The sequence below is a fragment of the Labrus bergylta genome, chromosome 5 (assembly GCF_963930695.1).
Source record: "Labrus bergylta chromosome 5, fLabBer1.1, whole genome shotgun sequence".
Lineage (NCBI taxonomy): Eukaryota > Metazoa > Chordata > Actinopteri > Labriformes > Labridae > Labrus > Labrus bergylta.
Genome location: NC_089199.1, coordinates 20,083,917 through 20,098,566, shown reverse-complemented (window position 1 = coordinate 20,098,566; position 14,650 = coordinate 20,083,917). Strand labels below are relative to the sequence as shown.

At 41.6% G+C, this 14,650-nt stretch overlaps 2 protein-coding genes across 2 annotated transcripts; one reads left to right on the top strand and one right to left on the bottom strand.

The window, feature by feature from the left end:
- Positions 1–3,332: 3,332 nt before the first annotated feature.
- ora2 (olfactory receptor class A related 2) lies at positions 3,333–7,742 on the bottom strand. The gene is made up of 2 exons (XM_020643441.2): positions 7,662–7,742; positions 3,333–7,456 (listed from the first exon to the last, which is right to left on the bottom strand). Exon 2 carries the CDS (start codon positions 7,452–7,454, stop codon positions 6,501–6,503), a length of 954 nt encoding a protein of 317 aa, XP_020499097.1. The 5' UTR covers positions 7,455–7,456; positions 7,662–7,742; the 3' UTR covers positions 3,333–6,500.
- A 5,185-nt stretch (positions 7,743–12,927) lies between these two features.
- Positions 12,928–13,869, top strand: LOC109991183 (olfactory receptor class A-like protein 1). Its single transcript, XM_020643422.2, has one exon. It carries the CDS (start codon positions 12,928–12,930, stop codon positions 13,867–13,869), a length of 942 nt encoding a protein of 313 aa, XP_020499078.2.
- Positions 13,870–14,650: the final 781 nt, after the last annotated feature.

Below are 14,650 nucleotides of genomic sequence, written 5' to 3'. Positions count from 1 at the left end.
CCTGAGGGATGTTGGATTGTCTCATCAAAGGAAAAAATCTCTACAAACTGAGATATCAATGAAGCCCACATATCCCTGATATACATTTATATCTCTCTTGAACCGTGTCTGTCTTTTCTTTTTTTAAACTGATCTTGATCTCGGTGAGAGCACCTGAATAAAGATAAAACTAAACTAATTCAGCCTTAGGTCATAAATTATAATCCACATATTTAAAGAAGACTGACAGCACATACTGATACTTGGTTCACGTCAGGGCAGGTTTCTGCTTTAACCTCAGCCAAATCAAACTTCATCCTCCTGCTGAGAGATTATTAATTTTCATTTATTTCTCAAAAGTTCACATGACAACACATCCATGCCTGTTTCTGGAGGGTTTATTTTCTCTCAAACTCAACAACCCCACCTTGTCTTCTCCCCTCCTTCCTCTCTTTTTTTTTATTTTCTTTACGGTGTGATACGTTGCTGGATAGGGAGCAGTGCATGTTGAATATCTTTCAAGTCTCAGCACAGCACTGCATATCTTACCTGAGAGTGGTGGAGTCGCAGCAGGCTGCTGCCCCGGGGCCCTCGGGGCCTTGAACCCCACCCCCAACCCTCACCTCCACCCTTCTTCAGTGTGGTCCATGTCCTCACTGCTGCTCTGGAAATGGGCGTCGTCTGCTATACAGCCCTCCTGTAACATATACTGTAAGGCAGACTTTGCAATGGAAAAGTAGAGTTATGTTTTTTTGTCTTTTATCCAAATGCATTTCATATTTTCACTCTCTTTAAAGAGGTTTTGTCCTATAACTTGTGCAAAAAACTACACTGATGTAGAAACATATAAAGGAATAGTTTAACATTTGGAAAAAGACATATTTGCGTTCTTGCAGAGAGTTACACGGAAACATTTGTCTGTTTATTCAGCCCTGTCTCCATGGGTGACAATCAAATTAGAGATGGGACAAACCCTTGTTGAGACAGTCCTTATTCATGTGACACAGTCTATATAGACTTTCCTGCCAATGTGATTTACCACAACCACTTCATGACTCCTTCAGGTGGCCCTTCTGACATAAATGAGGATAATAAGATAAGGGGTGACTGACTCCAAATTGCAGGGGATAATTGCACTGATCCGTCCCTGAAGCCTTTAAGGGGCCCTTTGAATTCTTCAGTTAATCAAAAATTGTGATGTGTCTATTATGCATGGACTCTAATCTACTTATACAGATTATTGTGCGTTGTCATGTGAATTACCTTTTTTGGAAAGGACAGTGAATGGAATAAATAATTGGGATGAGAGAATGGGTAATGACAAAGCGCCAACCTCTGGTGTTGAAAACTAAAGCCAATGCGTAAGTGCAAAAGACGACATATACACACGTTCAAAAATGCACGTTTCAACAGCAGAAATGAACATGTTTACAGCGTGGTACAAAAAATTATATTGGTCTGATTAGTTATTGTCCTCATGGGCATACACTGCTTCGGTTTTAATTTTATGAACGATACGAGTTATCCATAGTTACCTGACCTGGCTGACAGGTGGGTGCGGTGTAATGGATTGTCGTGCTTCTTATAAACCCGCCTCAGCTCCAGCTCTCAGCCTGTCGTTAGGTCGACTAAAAGTTAGGGTGAGACAGGATTTCCAGCATGGCGACTGCCTCTGAAGAGCCTCCAGAACCCCCTGCAGTAACAGATGACATCACTCAGGCTTTGTCCATTAATATTTAGAGTCTATGGTAATGACATGGGGGAAAGGAGCCAAAGGTTGGACTTGAACCTGGGCCGCCTGCTTGGAGGACTAAAGCCTTGAACGTGAGGCACAACCTAACCGCTAGGACATCTGCGCCCCAGAATGAGTCTTTAACCAGAGGCTAATGTAGTCTGGGACTTTGTATACCGAATGTCAGCACCAACACATTTTTGTAAATCCAGGGTGTTGCAAAGATGTATGATTTGCTCTACAGACATTGTTTTTAAATATAATCCAGGCAGCAATTATACTTTATCATTTCAGCATCATTAGGAAAGCTGTACATATAGAAACATCATTTCTAGTAGACCGGGTTTTTCACCTCGATAGCTCATCTTAGCATTCAGACTTATAACAGTGGGATAAAAAAGCCCACTTGTGATTTCCACATGTTGATTTCACCCTTTAGTTTCAGTGCAGATCAAACAAACACACTTTTACTTTAATTACTGAGCTTTAGATACTGTGTAATCTTTGGATTGAGCCAAGAAAGAAAGTTGTAGCCTTCTGGCTACATTTTGCAAATTAAGTGGTATTGATCTTCTTATCTTTAACTCCCAGAAACAAATAAGCTGGATCCCCACATGTCTCACTATTTCTTGTCTAGTGAAACCTGTCTGTCAGACCTATAAAGTCCGCCATTAAACCCCAGAACCTGCTGATTTACGTTGATATTAAACCTGTATTGCACAATTCTCTACAAGATGAGTTTTAATCAGTATAAATCAAGAAGTATTGTTTTGTTCCTGGAGACAGAACAGGCCAAACTTTCACCTAATCAAGTTTCTTCTCACCATCCTGAACACTGAGCTGCTTGCTGACGTGCAGCGCGGCATTCCAGGCAAGCTGAGACACGACCGTGTTTGTTCCCCGTCTGAGGGAAGCAGTTAAACTGGGTGGATGCAAGGAAATGGGTCACATATATACAACACTGTAACGTAATACTTCAAAAAATATCTAAAAAATCATGTTTAACTCATGTCATCTCCTGGCAGGTATCCTGAGGCAGAGATAACAGCACTTCTTCTTTTTTTAACATAGTATACATTTTCGTTATTTGTTCTCAGAGGAACTTCATGAAAGTAAGAACGCTCCCATGATGAGGGGATTTTCACAGTCAGTTCTGAAAATCACTACATGAGTTGGTTTCACTTAAAAGTTCAGTTTGTTTCTGTTGCATTCTCCATCAGCAGCTTCATTCAAACAGGGAATAAATCCTCTAAACAAGACGCCTAAAGAAAAATCCCTTTGAATGAAAGGCAAAGACGGAATCAGCAAACATAAAAAGGGATTAATACGCTGCTTATTTCCATATAATGTGGGTTTTGAAAGCTTTGCATGTGTTTATAACTGATATATTTTCAATTAAAGTAGAGACAGACAGACAGAAATCATCTCAACTTGAGAAAGAACTCAGAGAAAGAAAAAGGTTGAGGTTTGGATTTAAATTATTACAATTGAAACAGGTTAATGCTGCAATTTATTTATCAGGGTTTCTGTGTTGTTATGTTTACATGCATCCTCCTGTCATTGTGGACATAAATTTGCATAAGTACAACCAAAACAGATTTCTGCATGTTGCACCCAGTGATCACAGTGATTCAGATTGGGATGTTTGTGCAAATAAAAAGTTTTCTGCGTGGGGAGGAGAGGGTTTGGTTGTGAGTGAAAAAGGGGCCAGATTATAGGGTGTGGACTGGCTCCCAGGCAGGAAAAAAGAGGGTGCGGTTTAAACTCATCCCTGCATCCCCATTGGTGGACATCGGGGACAAAAAAGCCTGTACCTGGTGCAGGTAAACAGACTGACATCAGGCACGGCAGGGGTGGGGATCAGTGGATCGGCTGGAGGGATTTATTGCAACCTTTCGACTTAATTTAAACGAACAACTCTGGACAAGATGACAGCGCTTTTATTTTGCTTTTTTTTACAAGAGGTTTGTGTTGTCAAACTTTATTTAACTATGGACAAAAACAGAGAAGTTGGTGTATGTAAGTTTATTTCTTTGGTAGATGTTTTTATTGTGATTTATTTTATGTTAGGTTGCATTTCACACATTTGTTCCTGGTCCAGGTGTTGCAGGTTGAACAGATGACAACAGTTTACATCTATCAGTGATTGCAACTTCATTTGTTGTTGCTGCAGAATTGGGTCTTTAAGGATGGAAATGTAAGAGCTTAAAGTGTTTGCTGATATGAGAGTGAGGTAGTAATGGAGGGTTGTATTTGTGTGGGTTTGGTCTCTACTTGTTTGCAGCATAACCCTACATTCAAAAGACTCCAGAAGGATGAAAACAAGCAGAGAAAGCGTGTCCTGTCTTGTGCAGGGAGAGGCCTGCCTGGCACACCCTCAACATGCAACCACATTAAATGAGACAAGAACATACAAATAGAACCAGTTTTTTCAGTTCCTTTTAACTAATCTGCCGCTTCTTTCCCCGAACAGAAAAACAAGGAGTGACGCCGTGAAGACAATCGGAAGGAATCAGCGACGTCAACCACTTTTTCTGCAGTGAGGAGACGCAGACAACTCTCCCCTTCTCTATTGAACCCCGTCTATGTTTTCTATCCTTCATTCCACCGGAGTCTGTGTAGAGTGCTAATCAGATTTCAGTGGGGTGAAGAGTAAAACACATGGAGTTTATCATCTGCAGAGAGCTTTCCGATGCAAAACGTCACATTTTTAAAAAGTATTTCATTGACTGCAACATTTACAATAAAGATGAAGGTTGCTCTTTTTATTGTACTGACTTTTATATCCTTTCATGTCAACCTCATTTTTGAAAGCAACAGTTCTGCACAAGCACAGAAAGACGCCTCCTCCTCCTCCTTATCTATCTCACCTGCATTGCGACAGCAGTTGAATATAGCGCAGGACTGATTGCTCTTTAGAGTTATTGCAGGATCACAAAGTGCTGGCAGCCCCACTTTATGTCTTTTGGGCTGTCACTCACTGATGCTGTTATGTCCTCACCCCTGTCTCTTTGCCCTTGCTTCCCCCAAAGACATGGCAATTACATAATGACTCCGAAATTCTCAAATTGCCACAGCCAAAGAGAACTACTCTGGGCTTGTGCCAGACATTGCTTTTGTGTCCCCAAAGTCTCATTTTTTTTATAACTGCACCCAAAAGAGCTTGGGAATACATTGTCACAGACGTATTAAGTGATTAATCGCTGAGTAATGAACATCTTTTTCATCTTCTGTCCCTCTAAAGAATATAGTTTTCCCATCAGGTTTTTAAACCCAATCCTCCGTTGGACGATTAACCTGCCTCATTAGCACGGGGCGATTCCCTCATTCTATTCAAAGCCTTAATTATGGCTAAATGGGCAGCTGGAAGTCATTCGACAGCTACATTGAGCCCTGAGTCACCCCGCTATAATTCTTCCACCCAATTAAAACTGAGGGAACTTAACGGATAAACAAACAAAGCGGCAAAGTGCCAGATCAGCACAGATTCAAACAGACCTGCATTGACTAACTCAGACAGTTTTCTCACTTAATTAAAGTCTTTTCAGGCAGCGATGAAAAGGTAAAGCTGATAAATCTTCATCAGTTATGTCAAAACATTTTTGAAAATTATCATGGACAAGATAGCTTAAAAAATGACAATTGAAAAAGGATGAACAGAAGACTTCACACTCACTTACATCTCCACAGAGGGAAACAAAACTCCCTTCTGCCACAATTTAAGAAACATCAAGAAGTGTCAATACACACTTTTTAAAATTAAAATAAATGTAGAGATACATGTGCACACACGGCTCACATGAGTAAGAAGGTTCATGAGCAAGACAATAAGACTCTCCCTGTGCAAATAGACGACTTTAATGAAATCATTCCTACTTCAAATAAAATCTAATAAAACATGAAACCATGACCATGAACATTCCTGAAACACAATCAGTGTGTCGTATTCAATAAACACCCCTTACACTATATATTTATTTTCCAGTCTGTGTGGTCAATTTTAAAAAGGCAACCTTTAACACAATCAACCTCAAACAGCCGTAAATGGACCAGAGTTATCTGACGAGCTAGTTTTCCTCAGTAGTCCCCCTATAGCTTGATATATATGTAGTCATCCTACAATCTAACAAGTATTACACATTAGCTAAAACTTCACATGGCTTTGTTTTCAATGTTACATGTGTTGTTTGTTATATCCACTTATGGATCAACACATTTTTTTTCTTTTATATGTTATTGTCTTGTTCATTTAGGTCGAAACCTTTCTCACAAAATAGATCATTTTGCCTGATTAACCTTAGATGCATTAAAGCTCAGGGCGCTGGTTTAGCTCAGTCAGTCAGTGGAGCAGGCACTGTGTGTACAAAGGCTACAGTCCTCATGGCACAGGTTGCAGGTTTGACTCCTGATCCTGATGCTATTTAGTTCATGTAATCCCCCCATCACTCTCCCATGTTTACTGTCTCTCTCTCAAACTGTGCTGTCTAAAAAAAGCCCCAGAAGTTGCATTAAATCTAAAGTAAGAAGCCTGTTTCTGTATGTAAGGACAAGAAGAAGAAGAAGAAGAAGAAGAGAGTGCTGATATGTTTGTTAAAATGTACGGGGTAATGGTATAACAGTTTTCAGAGAAATACATACTAAAGAAAGTTACAAATACGTGAAAATCTCCATCTATGGAACATAAAGTATGTGCACTTTGTCACTTCCCAATTGTGTACTTAAAACTGAGCTTATAAATGAGTTAAAGGTTAAGTAAAAATCCGTCCTTATCATGAGCGATCAGCAGGCCTCACACGGTGGTCAGACTCGAGGCTTTCTCTTTGACATTCTTCTCCTGCACGGCACACCTCAGCCTGCCGTTCACCTTCCTGTTGGACACGATGATGACGATGGGGCTGAGCGTCGCGTACAGCGAGGAGAAGACGATCCGCAGGTCAGAGATCAGGGAGGAAGTCATGGTCTTCACGCTGAGAGTGTACACCCACAGCCCATTGTCCACCCCATAGAGGACCACGTACAGGGTCACAAGAGCTACCACGGCTTTGGCAGCTCGGCGGTTGGCCCCTCCACTCACTCCGCTGCTGCTGCGGAGCCCCTTCACCTGTTTGCTGTGCTTGTAGAGCAGGACGAGGATGATGAGGCTGGCTAGAGTCATGAGGGCCATGGGCACAGCATCTCTGCCCACCTGAGCCGCCCCGTTGGCCTCTTTGGACAACTTTGACGGAAAGTGAACGTAGCAGAACTGCACGTTGATGCCGTGGCTTATGACGCTGGAGTTCCTCTCTGTGCCAAAGGAGAAGAGCACAGCTGCAGAGCTCATGCAGGTGTTCACAACCCAGAGCAAGAGGAACACAAAGACAAGATAGTGAGCTACGACAGCACGTATGGAGGCCCAGCATGAGCCAGGAGGGGCGAAGCTCAGGCACTGGTACGCGCTCAGCACGAAGGTGAGCCAGATGGAAAGGGAACGGGATGTCCTGTAGACAAATATCACGGCTTTGCAGCCCAGATCTCCAAAGATGGAGGCCAGGCTGAAGGAGGCGAGGGTCTCCAGGAGGCAGCGGACGCCCACCACAAGGAGGTTGACGCATGCAAGGTGCAGGACAATAGCGTCCGCTGGGAGGAGCCGGTTCTCCTGGTAGAACAGGAGGAGAAACGCCAGGATGATGACGGTGTTTCCCGGGACTCCCACAACGGTGAGAGACAAGTAGATCATCCCACGCACAAACTCCTCTGAGGGCATTCCTGCAGGAAAACAAAAGAATACAAGAAAAACTTATTTTTTTGATGTGAATATGTAATACTACTCAGAAGATTTACAACCACACACTTTGTTACTATACAACTTAGATTTGATTTGCCTCTGATGAACATGTAATGTGTCTGCTGGATGTCTCTAGCCTGACATAAAACAATTACAGCCCAACACTGTTATACTGCAGACGTTTACCTGAGAAGAGTCAAAGCTAACGAGGGCTGAAGCGGACCTTGCCCCCAGTCGCTTTCTCCTCCAGTAGTCGCCTTGTTTGTGCTCTTATACTTGCAAGCAGGTAATTGTTGTTGGATCTGTTTTTTCATGCTCCATTGACTTCTCTTCCCTCAGCCTCCAATTACTTGAGATCAATCCAGATGACTGCTTCTGTCCCCTCGCTGGGCGCAGAGCGACAGGATAACACAGAACGAAAGATTTGGATTAATTTACAGGGAGCAACAGTGGACGAAGAACACGGAGCTAATGAAGGGGCGAGCTTAATGTTTGTACTCAGAAGAGATTAAAACAATTTCTCAGTGTCACTATTAAATGCTTTTTCTAATTACTGATCCTATATTTAGATTTCCGTTTTAGACGCGCTGCATGACTTCAGTATTTTTTCATTTCTGCAAATCAATCCCAGAAGCCACCACGTATAAGAGGCCTCTGATGTGAGTGTGTGAGTCGGATACCGACGCCACAGTGTCCTCCAGTGGAGAGAGTCGAAACAAAAGTAAAAGCCGGAGGACTTTCCACTCGGTCTGCATGATAGATGGCATGCAGTTTCATTTGTGGAGCGTGACATAGTATCTGATTAAAGGTTTTGTGATTGTTTCAAAGCTCAGAAAAAAAGATTTAGACTGAAAGTCTGAGAAGAGTGTGAGGGAAAACTGGTGCCTGCATTATTTAATGACACTTTGTAAACGTCATTCACACACATTAGTGCAATCTGACCCCTTTGTTCAAATTTCACAGATTCAAGATTCAAGACTTTTTCAATGTCATCGTGAAAGACAACAAAACAGAGAAGCATCTCCCTGAAAAAATAGACAAGCAAAGTATGTTAACAGATTAAAAGACAAACAATATAACAAGATAAAAAACTGCATTTATTAAAAAAAACAATATTTACAGTATTTACAGTGAGACAACTACCGTATGCTTGATTGAGGTATTTTACCTTTATTAGAAAATTGAAATATTGTTTGAAGAAAGCCTGTAAATTAAGGATTTAAGCTTTAAAGAAGTGCTCAGGAACAGGAGTTAGCCTTAATAAATGACAAGAACAAATATTACTTCATAGAATCAGAATAAAGGTGAACACACACATCAGATGCGCGGAGTAAGTAGAGCTTGCTGGGCAGTAAAGTTGCAGCAAACTGTACACATTGAAGAGTTATTGCACAACAGATTTTTGCATATAGAGTCGAATAAAGTCATTGGAAGTCAATGTTGCTCCCCTTCCATTAAATGCAAATATAAAGTCTGAAGCCTGTCAATATCACACGGGAGAGCGATAAGCCAAAAGCCTCTTAAAGTGCAGTTTTGCTGTGGGACAGATTAACAGCACAGTGAGGGGTGCAACTGAATATTCCCTCTGCAGCATCCAAAGCTGCAGCCTCAACACAATGCTTAAAGGTGCAAAAGGTTACAAAGTGACACGTTCTGAACTAAATCAAGTTGTATGTAGGGAGGAGAAGTGACCTGATTTAGGGTTATAATGTGCATTATGATGGAAGATGATGTACTTCTAAACAGACGGTCCCAAAGTTAACTACCATTTCAAAAGTTTAATAACTGATATTTTAACCTCTAGCCGTCCCCTGATCAGTTAGCTGTACCCGAGTGCTCAGCTATTGTTCCTGGGGTCCACATAAAAAAAAACATTAACAGGAATAAAAAAACGTACATTAAAAACATAATTAAGCACTATAGTCCACTCAAACCATCACATTTAGAAGAGGGCATTAGAAATGTAATTAACACAAATCCATTTTTAAAAATGATTTGATTAAAATATGTCTTTAAAGATATTTTAATGTTTATTAGCGATTTAACTTCTGTCCCCTGTTCGTGAAGAGCACCTGATTCCTCAACATTTTTGACCTCACTTCTTCCTTTTATTCCTATTTTAATGTTAATTGTACACATGATAAAGGTTCATAGGGACTGAAATATGTGATTTTTTTTCCAATAAATGTGTGATGCTTAGCAAGACTAGTGTGCAGGATGTTTTCTTTTCAAGTTACAGTTTGTTGTCCTACGCACCTGCATCATGAGATAGTTGGATGTGTGAACACCTCCTTAATGAAAAACAATGTTAACTGTACAGAAATGTAAGACTTTAAAGCGTTGTAACTCTTACAGTAACTTTGATTCAATATTGAAACATTGTGTTCTTACTAATAAAGAGGCAATGGATGATTTCATGCATAACCTCTTTAAAAGCAAAAACATGATCAAAACAATGAGAAAATAAAGATTCAGTTTATATAAAATCTGATTATTGCAGTGGGAACAAAATAATTTACATCAGCAGTACACAACAACAAAATCAAGTCTCTTGTTATCATGCGGCTGAAAAGATTTTCAAACATACTGTTCGGAATGTTGTCCCATGAGAAGGACATGCTTGAACTTGCCATTTTAATGAGCTCCCTGAACATGTAAACATGTAAAAAACACACTCCAGAAGATGCTAAACTCCAAAGAAAACTCCCGGGAGAAAACAAAAAGTCTCTCAAGCAATACAGATCTGCACATTCGAATGCTTTAAATGTAAAACATGTTTTTTTTTTTTACAGCTTAAACAAAAAGAGCTGTAAGACTATAAACCTTCTGAGGTAACATGTGTCAGAGCTGAGCGTTGAGAACCAAAATTAATAACAGCTCACCGTCCCAGTGTCCCCAATTAGTACAAACATGCATTGTGATAGGGCTAATTGTCTGGCTCCTCTGTGTCTTTAACTCGCTCCCAGGACGTGGAGCAGGAAGGCAGCGCGCGCATGAAGCACCAGCTGTGTGTGTGAAAGCCTCCTGATGGCTCATTCAAGGCTTCATCAGTCTGCTGCTGCATCAACAATAACTGCACACAGTTGTCTCTGCGGGGGGGGTAGTTTAACTCTATTTTTAATTCCAAGGGGAAAAGAGATTTATTTAACTCGGAAATCAGTGACAGAGAGAATGGGGAATGACATGGAGCCAGATTTGAACCCAGGCCGCCCACTTCAAGGACTACAGCTTCTGAAAAATGGATGCGCAACCTAACCACTTGGTCACCGGCGCCTCAGAATTTGTTTATTTCTTGCATAACCTTGGGAAGCTCAGTATCTTTTTATTAAAATGAACAGTATCGATTATATTCAGATATTACAGCCTGAAACTCATCTGGAATACTGTATTGCTATACGGTCCGAGGACACTTCATTCAGATTAAACAAAGAGGATGATTTGCAGACCTGTGCTTTATTTGTGTGAATATACTGTAAACATGCAGCTTGTGCGACTGAATCTGTTTGGGTTTTTTTTCAGAATGTGCACATATCGCCTATATTGTGTATTTTGAAAGAGATTAGAGGATTGCATGAAAAACTGAAGATTCAACTTAGAACAAGTCTGACTTTATTTAAATCTCTGTTGTTGAAGAGCTGCACAAAAAGAAAAACTTCCTAACATATTTCCTCTCCAAATGATGAGGAACGAAATCCACAGCTGTTTGTAGTAAAGTTTTCTCAAAAGTTTTTACGATGCTTCAGCAGTCGGGGAGTTTGGCAATCAAGTTGTGATCTTCCCTGAAAAGTTGTTCTTCTTCCTCACGAAATTACCTCTTTGAGTTACCATCCTTCTGCTGCTGCAGCACAGCCGGGGAAACACACAAAGACGGAATCTCACACTAATAGACTTACTTTTGGAAGATATCAACTTCATTTGTCAAACTAAGATTGCTGACGCCCCAAAAAATCTAATTAACTTTCTTATATGCAGGATTACAGTTGTGATTTTTCATCACTTCCAAAAGAAACATGCAGTGTGCGGGACGCTGGAAGCATATTCTAAAATCCTACAATTAGCAGATGCTTTTATCAAAAGCGAGGTACATCAGACAGTAAGACAACACAAGCAAGGATCTAGAAAGGAGGAAACAACGTCAGGAAGTGCAAAACAAAACAGCTTTAGCTCTGATTGAACACAGCTGCTGACAGGAAGTGCACTGAGGCAAAGCACAACATGGACAGCTGTTCTTGAGAGTTCTAATCAGCATCAAAACCATCCTAAAGAGTCGGTCGTCTCTCAACTTGAAGGTCGGGGTTAAATCCCCAGCTCCTGCAGTGACATGTCCAAGTGTCCTTTGGAGAGACACTGAACCTCAAGTTGCTCCTGAGCTGCAACGCTGGCAATGTGTGAACATGTGTGATGCAGAACTTCTATATCTTACCTATACCCTACAACATCACAGCCCCTTCAACAGACCCAGGCTCCATACACTCAGGTAGTGACAACCCTGATACTCCCTACCCTACCACCTGGCCCCTAATGGCCCCTATAAACAGGCAACTTTTCCTGGTGCCAACATTACACATGAAAAAGAATGGCAAAGAGAACACAAGAGAAAATAGAAAGACCCAGAGAAAAGTCTTCAGAGAGATCTTAGAAAGAGGAGAGGGGAAGTAGAGCCAGAGTGAGGTGCTAGCAGGCCGCAGGATTGGGCTTTTGGTCTACCTCCCCCTACTCCCCCATGTTCATGAGGAAAGAGAAGAAAAAAAAACAAAGATGAATGATGGATGCTTTGGAAAATACATTACTTTCCTTTTATGGCCAAAACTACTTTGATTATACTATGCTGATATGAATGCAGTTGAACCAATTAAGCTACTGCAAAATGTCTGTGAACAGATATTTTTATCTACTCCCCAACACTGGAAACATGGTCAGAAGAGAGCTCCTACAAGCCAGAATTAAAGGAGGGGAGGATTAAACCATGCATAAAGTGTTTCGATTCTTAATTGGGAGCCTCACTTTGATTTTAAGGAAGACTTGAAAGTTGTGTGTATCCTTCGGTGGTACTTTATTCCCCTTTGAGTGCTTGTCCTCTGAGAGCCTCTGTGTCAGATTTAGATTGTTGCTTCAATTTGCAAAACTGTGGGCTGAACGCCACAACGGTGGCCAAAGATCTCAAGGGGCATCGAAGACTATAAATTGCGATTACACAGTCTATTAAACAATTAATGCAAACAGGCTTCACAGTTTATCTGCCACTTCAGGTGAGCACCATTTCCACTTTTGAATAAACAAAACGATTACAGGCTTTTACTTTAAGGTTTTCTCATAAAAATGGCTTCATTTGTTTTCATCATGTGTAAAGTGTCCCTGAAGAGAAGCCATGAAAATGTCAGTTATTATGATTAATAATATGTTATTCATAACATGTTTTAATCTCTTTCTTGACCAGTGCAGCTCTTTGTGCATGGATCTGTGTGTGACCATCAAAGGGGTCTCCTTCCTCTTGCAGACAGGGATGGGCATCTTGGGGAACACGGTGGTGCTGCTGGCGTACGCCCACATCATTTTCACCGAGTCTAAGCTCCTTCCTGTGGACATGATCCTCTGCCACCTGGCCTTCGCCAACCTGATGCTGCTTCTGACCCGCTGCGTCCCCCAGACCATGACTGTGTTTGGGCTGCGGGGCCTGCTCAATGACCCCGGCTGTAAAGTGGTTATCTACGCTTACCGCGTCGGCCGGGCTCTGTCGGTCTGCATCACCTGCATGCTCAGCGTGTTTCAGGCGGTGACCATCGCCCCCGCTGGGCCACATTTGTCCAGGTTGAAGCCAGCCCTTCCCTCCCTTGTGCTCCCCACCTTTGCAGCACTGTGGCTCCTCAACATGGCCATATGCATCGCAGCCCCTTTCTTCTCCATGGCTCCAAGAAACGGCACCGTCCCAGCCTTCACCCTCAACTTGGGCTTCTGCCACGTGGACTTCAGAGACCACCTGTCCTACGTGATAAACGGGGTGGCTGTGTCTGGGAGGGATTTTGCCTTCGTGGCACTGATGGTGGGCTCAAGCGGCTACATCCTGCTGCTCCTCCACCGCCACAGCCACCAGGTGAGAGGGATCCGTCACTCCCAAGGAAGCGGTAAAGAGACAAGGGCAGCCAAAACGGTTATCACCCTGGTGGTTCTGTACGTGGTCTTCTTCGGGATTGATAATGTGATCTGGATCTACATGCTGACGGTGGCAAAGGTGTCACCAGTAGTGGCTGATATGAGGGTGTTCTTCTCCTCCTGCTACGCCTCTCTCAGTCCGTACTTTATCATCTCCTCCAACAAGAAGGTCAAGGCCAGGATTGTGTGTGCTGCCGAGCAAGACCAACTGTCAGCAGACACTCAGGAGTCGAGTGATAAATGACTCTGACTCCGACTTGACAAGCTGCCGACTGACCTGCAAGACAGCAGAGTTATGCTGACAGACCTGATAGTTTGTAACATAGCTGTAGATGTCTTTCATGTTGCTAAACAGTGGACACCTTACTAGACAGCGGTGTTAAAGGGTTCTCTCTTGCATTCAAAATCATTACAAGTTTGTTTACCGTCCATATGGCTCGAGAAGATGTACTACACTGATATTAATATTAGAGATTAAAGAATAAGTCAGTAAATTAATATGAATCGATTTGAGGGTTGATCATGTAATTTAACATTATAATATGTTTACTATGCATCCCTTTCAGCTGCTCAGTTGTGTTTTTCTCTGACTTTGTTAAGTCTCAAACAAATTTTCTTTAGGTTTTAGTTTAGGACTCCTAAGTCATGTCCTCAATATTGTTTATTAACATTTAAAGGGTTTAATATACTCATAGGGTGTATTTATAGTGCACATTTGCACTTGAACGTCACATTTTCGCAGTGATCTACGCATAGTTCAGATGTTTAAGCGTGAAAATCCTTAATTTTAGGGGTTTTTTGTGGCGGAAAAATCCATCAAAAGTAAGAAGCAAGAAGTGTGTTTTTTTTTTGTTGTATATTTCGGTTATTTCTGTGGAATCTAATGTTGGAATAAATTTGAAAAAAGAAACCATCAAGAAAAAAATACAGATTTGTTTTAACTGTTTTTTGTGTGTTTGTCGATGTTAAAGCTATATGGTTTGCAGGATTTGTTAAGTGCAGTGGTCTTAATTTAAATATTTCAC